The sequence below is a fragment of the Apium graveolens genome, chromosome 8 (assembly GCF_009905375.1).
Source record: "Apium graveolens cultivar Ventura chromosome 8, ASM990537v1, whole genome shotgun sequence".
NCBI lineage: Eukaryota > Viridiplantae > Streptophyta > Magnoliopsida > Apiales > Apiaceae > Apium > Apium graveolens.
This window is the reverse complement of record NC_133654.1, coordinates 223,761,939-223,779,476: the sequence shown is the minus strand read 5'-3', so window position 1 is coordinate 223,779,476 and position 17,538 is coordinate 223,761,939. Positions and strand designations below refer to the sequence as shown.

General features: G+C 34.6%; 1 protein-coding gene across 8 annotated transcripts; it reads right to left on the bottom strand.

Annotated features, from left to right (window-relative positions):
- Positions 1–266: 266 nt before the first annotated feature.
- LOC141677922 (phospholipase SGR2) lies at positions 267–16,127 on the bottom strand. 8 transcript variants are annotated; one of them, XM_074484048.1, is made up of 23 exons: positions 15,668–16,123; positions 14,486–14,586; positions 14,133–14,327; positions 12,854–13,009; positions 12,431–12,502; positions 12,193–12,345; positions 11,490–11,540; positions 10,958–11,128; positions 10,468–10,617; positions 9,617–9,682; positions 8,578–9,453; positions 8,342–8,396; positions 8,068–8,183; positions 6,950–7,022; positions 5,409–5,511; positions 4,944–4,994; positions 3,497–3,590; positions 3,365–3,427; positions 2,750–2,798; positions 2,533–2,630; positions 2,020–2,066; positions 818–1,048; positions 267–707 (listed from the first exon to the last, which is right to left on the bottom strand). In XM_074484048.1, exons 1-23 carry the CDS (start codon positions 15,852–15,854, stop codon positions 704–706), a joined length of 3,162 nt encoding a protein of 1,053 aa, XP_074340149.1. In that variant the 5' UTR covers positions 15,855–16,123; the 3' UTR covers positions 267–703. The 8 variants fall into 8 exon arrangements, 4 of the variants coding, with proteins under 4 accessions (XP_074340149.1, XP_074340148.1, XP_074340151.1 ...); XM_074484047.1 differs by having other exon boundaries at positions 780–1,048; positions 15,668–16,121; XM_074484050.1 differs by having other exon boundaries at positions 780–1,048; positions 14,486–14,609; positions 15,668–15,805.
- Between the last annotated feature and the right edge of the window lie 1,411 nt (positions 16,128–17,538).

Here is a 17,538-nt window from a genome sequence, read left to right as displayed (position 1 = left end):
CTAACCTCACAAAAACTAGGGTAAAGAAAACAAAAGCAAAGTGACTTCAATAATTTAGATGTCAATGATTTACCCATTTTAGTCTGTAAGAACACTAGTAGAATATCTACTTTTTTCCCTTTAAAAAGAACCTTTTCCTGTATTACAAAAATCTATATTTTCACAGTCATTTCTGAAGAAAGATTGCCTGTATTTATACACTATAGAGAGAATAATATTAGAGAGAATTCCTAAATTAATATTAGACTGAACTTGATCAGACGAGGCAAGACTAAATTATTACTTGAGCATTAAAGTTGTTATCCATCCCATTTAAAAATTCAGATATAACTCGGAAGTACCAGTACTAACTTTGGACAATATAGCAAAAAAAGCACTTATCTATGGTCTATGCAATAATTAGTTTTTCCTATTTTTGTCATTCTCTCCTACAAAACATGTACACAAGGGGTTAGAATAACCATAAAACTACAGCTGCACAAGGTGAAATACAGAAATATATGCAGGCCTTTTGCTCTTCTTCAAATTCCCGAATTCAGACCTTGCATCTACACAAACTACATATTCACAGCCCATCTATATTACCCAAGTAAAGCTTTCCTTGGATACTCCAAATTTTCTTATGTGAAGAGTTGAAAACTCAATGAGGATAGTCAAAGGTCTAGATTCCAGTGCTACCATCTTAGTTCATTCAAGGAACCTGTCAGCTGGAAGTGAACATAAAATAATTTAGAATACTAAACTGGACTAATTTGCAAATTTTGAGTTCTTACTAGCACCTGCTGCAAGCCTTTTACAGAACCTCTGTTGCATTCACCTCTTAATAACCTTTTTGGCTTTTCTGCAGAAGTCTTTCACGAAGACTTTATCAGCAAATGTTAGAGGAAGTTCTTCGTCAACAAGTTCTCTCTGGTCATACCAGCATTCTGAAGCGCTTCTATGTTTTGAGCTGTTTCCTTCGTCAGATTCTACAGTTGGCTCTTCTGGTATATCACGGTATAAGTGCTTTAACATGAAAAGGGCAGTATCATAATCTCTCCAATAATTCCTGTGGAAGGTAAACAAACAACTTCAGGAAAATTGTCATAGGATTAAATTATAACAAGTTAAAGGCCAAATTTAGAAATTGAATTTAATTATTTGATAACATTGATAGCACATCAGCATGCTAATATTGGATAACCACACACAAAACATAGCATAGAAAGAATAAAATGTGTCACTGTTGTATACTTTCTAAAGAGCAATAATCCATGTTCACATGACATACCATGCTTGCTTAAATAAAATAGAAACTTGAACCCTCTACCTCCCATGAAGAGATTGAGGGATACACCGCGGACCAAAAGACCTTTGGTCATTCATATTCACCTTAATCTTGAAAACAAATGAATCGATCGGCCAAATTCTAACCTATAGCTGTATAGATATAGCTAGACTGTATTCCTCGAGCATTAATAAATTCAAATAACCATAAAAACCTCCCGGGAGACACTGCTAAACTCGAGCCCTTTAGTCATTCATTTTCAACATTATCTTGAAAAAGAAAAAAAATTGATCTTGCAGATTCTGAATTATTGTTGTACAAATAGCAACACTGTATTCCTCATGCATAAATTAAATTAAATAATAAAAAATAATGTGCAATACAGTGGCTTACACCTTCGAATAACACGAGGCCACATTGGTATACAATAAAATCAAGAGAATTGGGTTTAGTATTAGATCAACTGTGATTTTCTTTTCCTTTTAAAGGGGTTGTGTCCAGTGTAGTAATTTCACTAAATTCAATAAAAAAATTATCTTATAAAACTACATGATGCAATCCTATCGTGGATGTTCTAGATGTGTTGATAGATAAAGAAATTTTCCTATTTTAGCATGTGGACCTCAAATCATTCATCTATTAGCTCTAAACATATCATGAAGTATATCATTGTTTCCTCAGCAAATAAACAACATTCACATCCCCATTTGGAGTCATGTTTTTGTTGCCGAAATCAGTTGGCTGATACTTACGTATGTGCTCCAACTGCTAATATATATGCATGCTGAAATGTCTTGTCCTGCACGAACACACCAAGATGAATGTTAAACTTAAAACAGCGAAAATTGCAAGATAGTACAGATAGAATCAAATTATATTATGGGATCTAAATCCCACACACCTAAAAATTAATATGCTTTGTCTAGTGGAGAGATTTAGAGAGGAAAGAGAGCAAGAAAGTGTTGAATACAATGGGACAAGTATAGAAAATGAGAGGAACTTTGGGATAGTAAGCAGAAGAGCTCTGTACATTAATCTTATTAAGCAAGGTTGTCTTGTTAACATTGGTCTAGTACTGTGACACTTCACAGGCTACTGCTGTCTCCACTCTCCACGGTATCTATCTGATAATAATTGCAAAATGCCTTTGTTCATGCCGAAGTCACCGAGTCAAGTTTTACCATAAGATTGTGGGTACTGGGTACGACTATAAGTTAAAACTATAGAATTATCAGTGGTAGAAATTCATAGATAATAAAACTTACTTGAAGCACATGATCAACTCGACCCTGTTCACTCCCTGTTAATCTCTCCAACATGAATGAACCATAAGACCTCTCTTCTTCAGTAACTTCTGATTCTTCTGAAAAATAAACACAATTACTAAAAGTTTAATGCACCTATCTCTTATATTTAAAGACCACCATAGATCAAATGGTATTAATTCAAACTGACAATTAAGTGTTTAGGCATCCTTTTTACCATCGTTGCTATCATCGTTTCTCGATTGACATAGCGTGACCACTTTTACCTATTCAGAAAACATATAGTCAGAACTCATATATTGAAATCAAACATAATTAAGACATAACAAATCAGTCAAAATTATGTATAATGGTAGAACTTAACATGTGTGGGTAATACTTGAAAAATGAATAAGGTGGATGACGTGGCCAAGGAAAAAGTGTGTTGAAAGAATAACATTGAGCTTTTACATTTAAATGTTCAAAAGTAGAAGAGTATTAGAATTGTAAAATTGAACTTCGGATGTCGGTCCAAGTCATTATACAGTTGACCAAAAGGATCTTCTGTCATATAAGCTGGCAGAAATTCACATTGTTGGTCACGTAATATTTGGTGAATCAGTTATATTCATGTTATTTGACGAAGAGGATAACATAAATTAAAATATATAGCAGGACATGCAATGAAGAAATTTCTCATAATATACAAATCGGTCCCACTGTATAAGAGCCAAGTAAATACATAACCCCTTTACTGAGTATTTAATCCAGCAGGAAATTATATATAGTAGCACTCAAACAACCAAAGATCAAAGGACACTAAATAATATTAATGGTTTAGAGCAATACCCACCTTTATCGATCCTATACGATCAAATACTTCTTGAGAACGTGTAGATACCTTTTCAGCAAATTCCTGTAAGCAGTATAATGAGGTCACGATGGGTAGAAGCTCAGGCACACTTATAAATGTACAAGACCTTACCCGGAATCCTATATGCAACCTCTTCCCACCTCTGTGGTACGGGATGATGACAGGTCGTCTGTTAATATATTCTTTACAGACAAGTGGTTCTATTCTGCAGGAAAAAATTACATCAGCTGCATGTGAAAAAATATTTTTTGAGAATTTAAGCTTTATCATTTTAATTGTTTTTGAATGGAGTATCAGCCTCGTTTTCTAATACAGATTTTTCTTACAGCAAAGCATCAAATAAATGCTAAGTTACCGGGACTCGGGTACGGGCGTCGTACACAGGCGTGGATCCAAGTATCAGACTCTTTCTTTTTAAAAAAATAGGATTCGTGGATATGGATTCGAAATTGGACACGGGTGCGGGGATTCGGCATATAGCCTTCACATAAGTGAAATCGTACCTACTTTTTATAATTCACATTGTAAATTAGTGTCCTCTACCAAATGAAGAAAACACATACATAATCGTTTATGTCATATTTATAGCATATATCAAACAGATTTCCTGTCCAGAATTAAGTTGCTGTAAGGCCTTGTAAATCATTTTGAACTAGATTTAGTGAGGTCAGAGTGTCCAGTTTCTATACGAAGGATCCGACTCAGATCCCATACTCACACCCATGTTATGTTCGACGGCACGGGTATGAGGGCAAAATTGAAGAGTTGGTAACTTAGAATAAATGACATGGGTGAATAAAATAACTGCAGAACCATTGTTTCTACAGAGTATCAACTCCTCTTATTATCATTGATACAAAATGTTACACGGGGTCATGGCCCAGGATGCGAAACAGAGCGCGGTCTGTCTAGTAGTCAGAACGTTAACCAACTTATACATACAAAAGTATAACAAAACCACAATCAAGGTGGTCCTGAAACTAGATTCACTGATTTACAACGTGTGTGTGTGTGGGCGCGCAATCAAGGGTAAGGTGTACACAGGGACAAGGTGCAATATCTAGTGTGGAAAATTTACAAGCAGCACTGCCACCAGCCTAACAGGGCAATTGTAAAGTTAAATTTTATCTTAAGAGGCCAAGTCCCACGAGAGATTTTTACATAAATATGTAATTTATGTACTATAATGGAATCCAAATGAAAAACTATAGCCACATACCTCAAAAGCGTATTCTACAGATTGCTCAAGGAAAAACAGTTTAAGGTAAGTTTTAAGGAGGGCAAGGTAAATAAAATATAAAACTAGATCCATACAGATGTTATTAGAATCTTATTATCTATTTATTCAATTCCAATAGTCGAGTACATATGAATAACAAAGTTTGACATGCCAATAGCAACAGAACTGATGTAAAGCCTTGGTAAGCATAGACACATGATGAAGTGCAAGGCACTAAATATTGGGCAAGACGCATAAATAGGGTGAGGCTTGTGCTCTTGCATCACATGGATTAGCTTTGAAATAGTACTAGTGCATTAAAGATAATTAAGGGCCTACACTTGTATTGTCCCTGCTCCTCTCTCCTTTGCATGATCCATCATAAGCAACCTCAAAGAAACAAGCTTCCATTAGCCTCAAGAAAAGCCAAAATTTAGTTTCGAGTTTTAAGTCCAAATTGTGACATGGAGAAATTACTACGCCGAAAGCCAAAGGAATATAATGCAACCTTAATCAATCATAATAAATGTTGACTAAATTGGATTGGGTTGATCGGGATACAAGTCAAATATGTGATGGCTTGATCACATACCGGTATCATCAGTCACATGAATATTTCAGAGTACATTAATCAAACATATGAACGTACGCAATTTTCATTTAAAATAACACTTTTGGGACATAGGAAGAGACATGATATCAGACAGCTCTACTGAAACTTCAATATCGTCATATTCATGCATGATGCATATATATACGAAAAGAGAAGTATAAAATTAACACCAATGGAGACTAGGAGAGAACCTATATGCTACTGGATCAAAAGGATGAAAGATGTTGAGCATTTGTCGACAAGCTGGCATTTCCTCTCTTATATTTTCCTCGTCCCAATACTCTTGCCCTTTGCCTGAACAAAAAGAAAAAAAATTAAAGGGGTATATAACTGCCTAAGATGTGGCAATAGTAAAGGCAAACAAGACTAATCCAATGTGATGTGCTTGAGATAGGAAATACCATGTACAAAACAAATTTGAAGGTATACAAAAAGTGTAAAATTGCATAAAACAGATCCCCGTGTATACTTCTAATAAGAAAATAGTATATAGTATATTAAATATATGGGTCGGGTTCAAATGAGAACCGGAAAACCGTGAGAACAAAATGGTCTGCACTTCGTCCATTGGTTTTAGAGGATTTGATAAAGATTGTAAACAGCTTTCAGAATCCTTGAGAAATGTCTTTTTACATTTTGTGCAGTGGTCTCCTAATTGTGTCTCTTAGTACATGGCGGGCGCCTCACATTTATATGCTGACTGCATTTTTCTGGAATCAGCATTGCAGAGACTAAGTTTGTTTCGTTGAATGAAAACTTTGCAGTCCTAATGAACTATAAAAAAGATCTGCACTTGAACACATGGTGCTGAATAGGATATAGCAACCTAGTAAAAGTTAGAACATTTGGTTTTCCAGTTCCATTAGGTGCATAGTTCTAATATTAGCCAGGCCCTATTATGAACTCATGCTAGAGTAAACTGCAAAGTGGTGGCTGAACTTTACCTAATGAAGCATTTTTAATGGCCAAATTTTCAGAATGGCAATTTGGTCGCCATCCAATACTTTTGTCTTCCAAAGAGGTTGCTAATTGCAAAAACTGGTGCCTAGACTTTGGTTTTATTTTTAAGAAAGCTGGCTATTAGTCACTTTCTGAAAGATAAAAGCAACATTTGGCCATCAAATTGTAAATTTGAAATCAAGCCACCAAAATGCTATTTTAGATAATAAAGTCCAGCTACCTCTGCATGATTTACTCATATAATCTGTTGTGTAGCTTATAAAAGACCAAGAAAATCCATACAATGGGATTCAATTTGAAAATACTTGGAGTTTCATGTCATACATCTCGATACAATATAAATGTTTGACGACCACATCAATAAAAATAAATAAATCCAGAATTAAAGTCTAAAAAATGACGTAGTCTTGGTTTCAGAAAATAGACTTTTTGAGTTACGCATCTTAATGAAACATACCATGATGTACTCATATGCTAATTGAACAAAGAAAACAGTTCATTATTCTCAGAAATACTCACAAGCCCATTGCAAAAGCACTAAGAAAAACATATCTACTATGTATATTAAAAAAAAGTAATGCTGAGCGTGATGGGATAGTCCAGTGGTAAGGGCTTATTCCCTGCCGTCCCAGGTTATGGGTTGGATTCTCGCTCACACTAAAATTTATTTAAGAATGGATACTACTTGTTAGCTATAAGCTATACTCAGAAAAAGAAAATAATAATAATAATAATAATAATAATAATAATAATAATACTGCTAGTTTGCTACCTATTCCCAAACGAACATTACGGAGGGCGAGAAATACACCAAGAGGAGATCCAACTGCATAAAATGTGTCGACCTGAAAAACAAGTAAGGTGATAGGTAAATACTTTCAGAGGATATGTAAGAAGCCACATCGGAAGATACAAGCCAGGTGCAGAATAACTTATGTGCCATCATTCTTTGCGGCTCAGTAAGGGGAAAAAAGTATGTAAGAGCATTTCATAAAAATAAACATGCATCTCACATACAAGTAGAAATAAGGAATGTATCTGACATGCAAGTAGTAATAAGGTACAATAACATGCAAATGGTAGAATAACATAACATGCAAATGGTACAATAACATAATCATTTCCATATATCTGTGCTCTTGAGCTGGGAAATTAAAACTGCACAGGTTATGTGACTGGGAATTATAAGTATCTCTCATGTTTTCACTACTTCGATATCGACTTCTTAAAAATGAGCCCTTGCCTCCAAGGTAGAATTACACACTTAATAGTATTTAACAAAAATATCACTGATACAATCATATACAGGAAGCTTTATGATAATTAAGGATAGTTAAAGAGAACTGTTTACAATAAATGAGCAGATCAAGCATAAACTTTGTATACAGCACATACTTTCTGCATAACACATAACGTACTTAACAGATCTAACAACACATATACAGTGATAAAAAGATGCATGGAATAAAGTAGCCTTTGGCCCTTAAAACCAAAGTGAGCAAACTCCCACGAACAATGACTACATAAAGTTGGATGTAGATATATTATCTGCAATGCGCCAACACATCTAGATGACGCAAGACATTTGATAAGCAAAACACTATACTTTGCAATATTATAAGACCGAAATGATGGAGTATGCAGTTGCACAACGAAATATTTTAAACTAGAAACTTGATTTGTGCCACACGCAAATTACTTAAGGTGGTTCTTGTTGCTCCACATGGAGTGATGAACCACAAGATACATATCCGAGTACAGATACAGTGTTGCAGACTATTCAGAACGAGATGCAGACACTGTATAAACCAAGCATACGCAAATGATCCCAATCACATATTTCCAGTGGCGCAACACCCAAGAACGCTTTATATTATAGAATCATGTTACCTTAAATTTCAACTTTGTGTAGTTTATGTAAGGTGTATAACTCTTCACGGAATTATTTTTCCCAGGTGGAGGCATCTCAGAAATTGGTTTGGTAGAATATGTTTCCTTCTCAGTTCCTGATAAAATATTACAAAACAAAATCACTACAATGGTATGAAAAGTTACAGAACCAAGTACCTATGACAGACACATTACAACACCCAAAAGACAAAATTTAATACGAAAATTGATTTAAAGAAAAAAAACCTCATTTATCTAGTACTGAGATTCGTACCTTTAGACCCAGCGTGAAATTCCAATTCCCTAATTCTATCCCGCAGGGCTTTAATCTGAATCAGTAAAGGTTTAGTTAGATGACAAATACAGAGAAAAGCATGCCTGATCTTGGCAATTATAATACCATTTTATTTTTTCTTATTTTTTTCATCGAATCTTGTAGAAATCAATCTGTATACTTTACATAAATTAAGAGCAGGTAGGTAGAGCACAGAACAATGCAAATATCATAACCTCTTCCATCAGTGCATCAATTGACTTTACTTCATTGCTCCCAGACACATCAGTGCTTTCATTTAACCAGTCAGCTAAATTTTCACTACTCCTGTCTTTTTCTTTTGCTAAATTACTACTCGTGCTTTCAAGTTCATTTGATTCGGGTTCAACCGATTCATCACTTTCATCTGATAGGATGCTACTTTGATCAGGAAGAGGTGGAGTAATAACTTCAAGTGATGGTGAGTCGTCATTTTGTTTAGACCCCACTTGTACAGGTAAATTTTCATCAGATGTTATTACTTGATGTATAGTAGGGACAGAATCAGCATCAGCATAACCTTTATCTGACGGTGAGTCATCATTTGGTTGTATGGACTCCCTATGTTCAAGTGAACGTTCGTCAGCTAATGATACCTCGTGTGTAGCAGGGACAAAATTAGTCGGACTCTCATCTGACAATAAGTCATCATTTGGTTGTCTAGACCCCACAGGTACAGGTGAATGTGCATCAGCTGATGGTGAGCCATTATTGGGTTGTTTGGTTCCCAAAGGTACAGGTGAATGCTCATCAGCCGATGTTGCGTCTTCATTTGGTTGTTTAGACCGCACAGGTACTGGTGAAACTTCATCAGCTGATGATACCGGAAGTATAGCAGGGGAAGCATCATGAAGATCTTGGACAGGCGATACTTCGGGATTCTCTATACCCTTGCTCTCATTTTTCGCGAGATTGTCTTTCTCCAAATTGGAGGTAGAGCCACTCTCGAACAATTGCTTTCCGACATTAGCATTAGTTGCTAAATTTACATGGAATGGGGAAGATAAATTTTCTTGATGACAAAGAATATCGTAAGAAAGGACACTTCCAAGGGAATGACCATATAATGAAACCTGCAAATGTAATATCAGTTGGGTAATATTCAACTTAAATAATTGATATTGTATGAACATAAATATCAGTTATGCTTAAATAATTTAAGCATAACTTAAAAAATTAAAAGTACATCAGGGAAAGATACGTGATATTGTATGAACAGAAGAGGGCAGGACACACCTTTCCATCATAGCCCGGATTTCTCTTAAGGAACTTTGAATATAAACGGTTTAATTGGTTTGAGACCTGAAGATAGAGCCAACATAATCATTTTCAAAGTAGTTCTGATAAATATTTTCTTGAAACTGAACTAAATGGCATTTGGAAGCTTGACAGTGCATGCTTAAAGCCCTCCATTCACACTTAATATCAAATAATGTACATTTACTTTGAACATACAAGTAGTAGGTACCAAGGAGAAGACAAAAAATTGCAAAAATGACAAAACAATAAAGAAATAATTAAACAGAGAAGAGACCGTATCTGTTCATGCCCTAGGACGTGATTATTTCTATTCACAAATGTAGATGCAGCTCTACTGATATATAGATGCATCTCTGAATGACTCAGGCTGAACATCTAATCATGTTTCACTTCCTTGTACTGTTGAAAATAGAAAGAAACAAGGGCTCATACCCCAGGGTTGATAATTTAAACTTCATCTCAACCATATTATATATTAAACCACACCATTTTTCTTTCGTAGAGCTAAAATTTTGAGATTGTTAAAATTTCACCATAGACGGCGAGATATTAAAAAATATGTAACATAAAAAATCATTGCTATAGTTGCGCACCACTGTAAGTCAAGATCAAGTTTAACAATAAGGTAATCTGGACAGTTAATCTGTACTCGTCAGTCTTAATCAATAACTATCCCGTGATGAACCAAAGGTGATTGTAGCTTCATATTAAGTAAATGTTTGACTGTCAGTGCATGCAAAAAGAGCTACCACTATTATAATTGTGGACTATGACAAAAGTAGAACCTCAACAGTTGAGAAAACACGAAAGATGCATAGACAAGATACCGAGTCAATGATAGCCTGGCAATAGATTGGGCTCATGTAGTACAGTATATCATGAGCAGTTGCACTCAACATCACGCGCAGCCCCCGTAGACCATCTAAAGTGATTTTTTCAACAGCAGATTCACCACTGAGCTTCAAATTCCTCCTCCACTGGTGATCAGAGACATAAACTCATACTTGTGAATTATAAATCTAAATATAAAAATTTAAGAATAAATAGAAAAGCGAGAGTGGCAATAATAGGAAGTCTAATAAGAATAGTGAGGCAGGCACATGTATATATGCGTCACACCAATGTTTCCACAAATAATATCCAATTGAACCTCATTCCAGTTCTAACACTAAAATATAATACATTGGACAATTGAGAAGGAAGACATACAGGGATGCAATGAAGTACACTGTACACTTAATGTGTTCCATAGGGATACCAAGTAAAATCAAAATATAATTAATTAATATTATTAATGATAAAATGATATGTGTCTACCTGGCATGGAATGAACAGAACACGTTGGGTGCCGCGTTGGTATCGAGTTAAGTGCCTCTCAGCTAGGTTTGCTGTAATTTGACGAAATGTGGCAACATCATCTACTAAGTTAGATTTCTCCAACCTTTGACCAATTCCATGGACCATAAAGACCAAATGTTGAACTGGAACCTACAACAGTAGTCATAAATTTTATCAGAAACCACGTTTTTTTAAAAAGTTGCCCAACTTAATTTCATGCCAGATGTTAAAAGCATAAATAGAATTGTGTTTTCCTTTTCACTGTAAATGAAATCAATGCATGGAAGGATTTGAAACAAAATCCAATACAAAACGATCAAAGTGGTACCATATGTGTCACGGGGAATGTTGTTAGGTGCTATTGGCCTATATTAACACCAAAACTTTACTCGTAGGGTAAAAGACCTCACACGTACCAAAACGATCAAAGTGGTACTATATGTGTCACTTTCTATACATCATGTACATACATCATGTGGTATATATGCTTACAATATAATGACAACAATACCTCAGAACAGTAATCATCCATTTCCTCTTCCTTCTGTTGCCTTAATTCGTCCTGAAACAACAAAATTAATTATTAAAAATGAAGTGTCCGGCTGATTTAAAAAGAGTCAATTAATGTTTAGTTGCCAATTGCCATGCACATTCGTTAGATATTATAAAGTAAATTATTAGCTACATTAAGTAAAGTTGCACATGTACAAAAATGATCAATCAAACACATAACAAATATGAGATATCCACAGTCTGAATATAAATCGGAAGTCCCAGTACAATTATATATCTTCCAAAAACCAAAACAGAAAGGACATGATTCGATGAGATTATGAGTAAACATAGAGGAACTTCACATGTAATCCTACTCTGACAAAGAACTGAATGGACCATTAAAATAATTAAAAAGACGTATAGAAAGACCTATACGTGGTTAACCTATATCAGATAAATGACAACACAGTTAAACACAGGAAAAAAAGAATTTATAAAATATTATGAAGCCTTATTGGCATATTCATTCATTTATTTATGTGTTTCCTTGTTTTCTCAACTGAAAATCGATTCATTCGTCTCAAGAAACATACATAACATCAAGCAGAAGATGTCACAAACCTTTCAATATAATAATGAACTAACTCTAGAAGACTAGTAATAGCTCTCCCTGAAGAAAACTTAACCTCGTTTAGTGCTGGAGAGACAGAGGAAGATACCTGGGTTGGCTTTAATGACTGGGATGAAGCATATCCCCGCCTTAGCCTAACACCATTTCCCCCCAAACTGAAGGCACCAGAAAATCCAGAAGCATCAGAATTTAGCCACGCCTCCCACGTCTCATCTTCTCCAGTGAAAAGTGCATGCAGTCCCTACATGGACCATAACGATTAAATTTAACATCTCGATGTTAATAATCTGGTAAGTAGCTTACTCTTATATCGTAAACCGGCATACCAAGGTAGATCCTTGCAGATCAACTCGAGCTGCAAAAAGTCCCGATTGCTGAAAGGTTCTTCGACGCCAAACCTGAAACAATTAATCTAATAGTATCTTATTTCCAAAACTTGACAAAGAAAAACAAAGAGTTCAACTGCCAAAAGAATTAATCATGCAAAGTAATGTCTAGAAAATTAAATGGATGAGCAAAATTTTAAGATTACAAAAATAACCTATCGATTCCAAATGGATGGAAAGACAGTTACGTATCAGTAAATATAAGTGCACCATTGCTTCTCTATTTTATAGTTATTTCAATCCGGCAAGTACATATTTTAAGTAGGACCAGCAAGTCCAAATCACAGAGTACAGACAAAATGTGTGGTGGTCTATTTTAAACCTTTTGACTGCAAAGGAAGACTTATAGTCAGTGAATCATACCCGACCGCGATATGCAAACTCCAATTGTTCGGCAACATCTTCACGAAGTGGAAGCCAATCAAGACCCTTATTAAGAGCAAACCACTGACCTCTTAATACACGTCGATCTTCTCCATTCCAGTAGACAGGAAAGCAATGTCTCTTTACTAAATCTACCTGCATTAGCAATGACCAATTATGTATTCTGCCAAGCCTCTGGATGTTGCATTACCATCGTTCAGCTAAACTTGATAAGTTAAAATAAAATCTTGAGGAAAGAATATGGGATTATTTCTACACTCAAATAACTTTATATGATAAGAAGGAATATCAAACTCTTCAATGCCTTGACTAGAGGATTAAAGGAGAAACTTCTTCAATTGTTTTAGTTTTTTCTTTTTTGGGTAAAGAGCAATTACATATATTTAAAGACACACGTAAGCTGTCTCTACAGGGGTTTGAACCCTCGAACTGTTATTACCAAGACGGGAGGTATTCAAGTTGGACACATAATCTTTACACCTACTTGGCGAAAAGTTATAAGGTCCGACTACCACAAATTTCAGGATGTTATATTGGCTAAATAATGAATAGTGTCATAGCTTAATTATTAGTATGGTAACGCGTTTAAAATATGGATTCTTCCAACCCTTTTAGTTGCATTTCAGAGAAAATTACAGGAAGGTGTTAACCACTAATTCACAATTTCTGTGTCTCGTTCTTCCTACAACCGAAAAGTTTTATTTGTTCAAATGTGCAATAATAGTAGAGAAAATGTAGTTTAATATGAATAATGTTGTGACATCATTGATATAATATTCCCCGTCCCTCCCTCTCACTAGAGGAAAGCTACATATGTTGTTGAATATTGAGTAATATTGTAACATGTAATATGATATTTTTACACTTCTTTTTTCTTCAGGTTCTATGATTCTCTGCAAAATAAAAGTCCCACATAACTTCTACATTCTCATACAGACTGTCAATCATCCCATTCCCAGCTGATTTGAGCTGTACCCTTTTAGTTAGTTATAAAAACAACACTAGGTCGTAAAAAATTTCCTTCTTGCAGCACCTATACTCGTTGTATATTCTTCGTTTTGTATCATTTTTACTTTTACTTTTATTAACATTCTGCACGAAACTTAGCCAAGCAAATGTTTATCGTTCTTGATAACTGCAATAACCAAATTCAAGATGGTTTAATCTACAGTTGCACAAAGAAGTATACAGAAATCTTGTGCTAGTGTTTCTACAATTACTTAAAATGGTTGACAATCATAAATTTGACGAAGGGTACCTCATAAAGCCCACCCTTCACAGGAACTCCGACTCTCTCTTCTTCAGCTGTGAACTGAGAGGGTGATCCAGCACTTTCTAAGACAGATGATCGCAGTTGCGCGTCTAACTTGGAACTGGAAGCTTTTGGCTCTTTTGGACCTTCACTACAATCTGCATACTCCTTCCACCAAACAGATAGCAACTCCTCCTCTTTCTGTAATGGACATAAAACTATTATTTCATTACTTAATATATAGACAGTTCGTACGATTAGAATCACAATGTAGCAGAATACAACATATACAATGTAAGTCACCATAGCATCAGGATAAATATGAAATTAACTATGTAAATGATGTTAATGGCAAGTACCTGCAGGAAGGCAGACTCAATAGCAAGAGAATCTCGCATACCAAACCGAAAATATTCACTTCTCTCTACAATTTCTGCGCGTGGGACTGAGGCAGCCAGCTCTAAATGAAACCAAGCAATCACGCTGTCGTGAGCAAGGAAAATCCTGATTTTTGACTACTTAATAAAACTAAGAAAATAAAGATTTAGGCTAAAGAGCAAGTAATTACATCACTGGCCTATCATTGGCGGTTTACCAGGTAAAGCACATCTAGTTTAGTACATTAGCGTTAACAGTGAACAAGGAAGGTAATAGTAGTATACCCTCCAAACAGATTTAAAAAAAAAAAAACTTACAAGTAATCTTCATCTTCAATTTAAGAGAAGCGGAAATACATCTATCGATTTCAATCAGGTACATGGTAGTTTTACATTCACAGATTATATTTCTGCCCTCAATAGAGCATAAATTGGTATTTAGAACTATACAGTGCTGCAAAGTTCAAATTTCCTACAGTTTGAAGAAGTTGCTGATTTCTACTTCTATCTAGCTTACACGCCAAAATAAAATATACCGGAGTAAATCATGACAAAAAAGGCACTAATAAGCTACTATGGTCTATAACGCTTTGAAGTAAACACGAAATGATGCTTCGACATCACTTATACCTATTGGCATAGAACTCTACGACACAACAGAATGAATTCTATGCATTGTTGGCTAAACTTTATGATGCTTCAAAATTAGCAACATCATCAAGCTGAACTGATGAAAAGCTCTTCCACATCAAAATTGTTGCAAGGATACATGATCCAATTAAGACCCTCTATTAACAACCAACGAATGGATTATAAATGAAAGGGGCATACCAGCATCAACACATAAGCATGTTATAAGTAACCCCTCCTCCTAACAGCTTAAGGTTTTAGGGAAGCTTGTAACTTAGGTAATCCCGAAATTCAAGTTCTAAGGTTCATTGCCCCCGCCCCAAAAAATAAATAAATAGGCTCCTATTAATCCACTATTGAATCCCACAAAATGGCTTTCGAGTAAGAATGTTAAAGATTCATTATACAAGTACACCATTTCTATTAACATCCTAATGTGCCAATTACTATCATTACTTAAATCAGCATACAAAAAAGCATAAATTACGAAAATATAAACCAATTCAACAAAAGATCAAGAAATCGAAAACTAACCATTTTCGGGCAAAGGGACTTTACAGAAATACCATCTAACATCACCACCATCAAAAGGACTAGTAGTCTGAGCAAGATACTTGTGTCTACCCTCACACTGCTCAATCTCATCAACTAATCTTCTTATGTTTGATGGAGTGTTCTTCAACATCTCAACAGAAGTCTCTTCTTCACTCTTCTCCTCCATTATAACCTGCCCTAATTTGATCAAATTATCACATGGGTAGTGTTAATTTTCAAGAATTTGAGAGAATCAAAGGGTAAAGTGAAGGTAAATAGACAAATAATGAGTTGGGTAAATTTTAAAAATCAAGAATTGCAAAAGGGTGTGTTTAGAAGTAATAATTATGCGAGGTTTTTGTAAGATTGAGTTGGGACAGAAATGAGTATGATAAATGTCGTGTTTGCTTGTGATCTGTGTGTATCTAAACTATACATACATACAATTATTTTACATTTGCACTTCTTTCTGGATCATTCCATATAGGACTACTAGTTTTGGAGAATATTCTGTTAGTAATTTTTACTCCACCTTATTTTATTTTATTTTTTTAATTAATAAATCACTCTCCTCCAACAACTCTGTATTTTTGTTACTGTTTTTTAAAAAATGAGCAACTTTTATCAAAACCCTTCGCTTGTATTAGATTTATGTGAGGCTTTTTTTTCTTTTACCAAGATATTTAATGTGAGAATTTGATTGCATTTTTACATCTTGTAAATCTTTGATTTATTGACATGGGTTTGTTTAGTACCTCAAATATGATGATTTTTTTAGGGTGATAATATTTACACACCTTGAATTGATTGTTACACATCCTTTTGTTACATTACTAATTTAATAAAAATAATTTATGATGATAATAAACACTGCAAATATAAAAAAAGTTATTTTTAAAATTTAGTAAAAACATATAGACATGATGAAACGCAAATTTTGCAAAAAAAAATGTAATATAATATACGCAAAAAATGTAAAAAATCAAAAATCGGATGTAATGTTTTTATTTTAGGTTCATGATTAAGTGAGTCAATAAAGTGGGAGCGATATATGAAGTTGGTCACCGAACTCAAAACGGTCTAAATTTGGTCACCTAAGTGAACTACAAGTACATTCCATCAGTGAACGTTAAATTTTTCAACGGGAATAGCTGATGTGTTAAAATCTATCTGATGTGGCATAAGTCTGATTGGGTAACGGCTCTTGTTTGTCAAATCAACAATTTAACAGCTCTATTGTTGATATATCATGAATATATACCCAGTTTTTGTTAATTATGGTTCATAATTAATTTCTAAGAAAATCTTCCCAATTTGTTAAAGTCAGACAATTCTTCTACCATAACAACATAATAATGTTCAAGTATGGAAGCCCTAATCCCAACTGTTCATCAAGTTCTTTGGTTCGTTCAGAGCTCAAAATTGTTTTTGTGGCAAACCAAGTAGAATGTTCATGTCATGGTCTTTAAAGAATCTCGGAAGAAGATTTTTGACATGTTACAAGTCACATGTATGACATATTTATCTTTATTTTATGTTTTATAATTGAAAGACATTCACTTACATTTTAAACTTTTGCAGGGTTGTAACTTTTTTGAGTGGTATGACCATGATTTTACTGGTAGAACTAAAGATGTTGTGGTTCATTTGAATAATAGAAGGATTTTTATGGATGAAAAGGTAAATTTGGTTGAAGAAAAGCTTGCCATGAGATTGAGAAGAAACTTGTAATAGAGGCAGAGAACAAGAAACTTGGAAAAATTGTCAAATTATTTAGTTATATGATAATGATATCGATAGATGTATTGATGATGAAAATGCACTAATAAGTGTTGAACAATGTAGTGTTGGTTGTGTTGTAATGTAAGCTA

Coding starts and splice junctions, on each gene's coding strand:
- LOC141677922 (XM_074484048.1), bottom strand. CDS start 15,854: ATGGAGGAGAAGAGTGAAGAAGAGACTTCTGTTGAGATGTTGAAGAAC. Junction 13,010..14,132: donor TGAAGGGTGGGCTTTATGAG/GTACCCTTCGTC, acceptor TTGCTAATGCAG/GTAGATTTAGTAAAGAGACA. Junction 4,995..5,408: donor TTTGATCCAGTAGCATATAG/GTTCTCTCCTAG, acceptor TGTTTCTTTGAG/GTTGCTTATGATGGATCATG.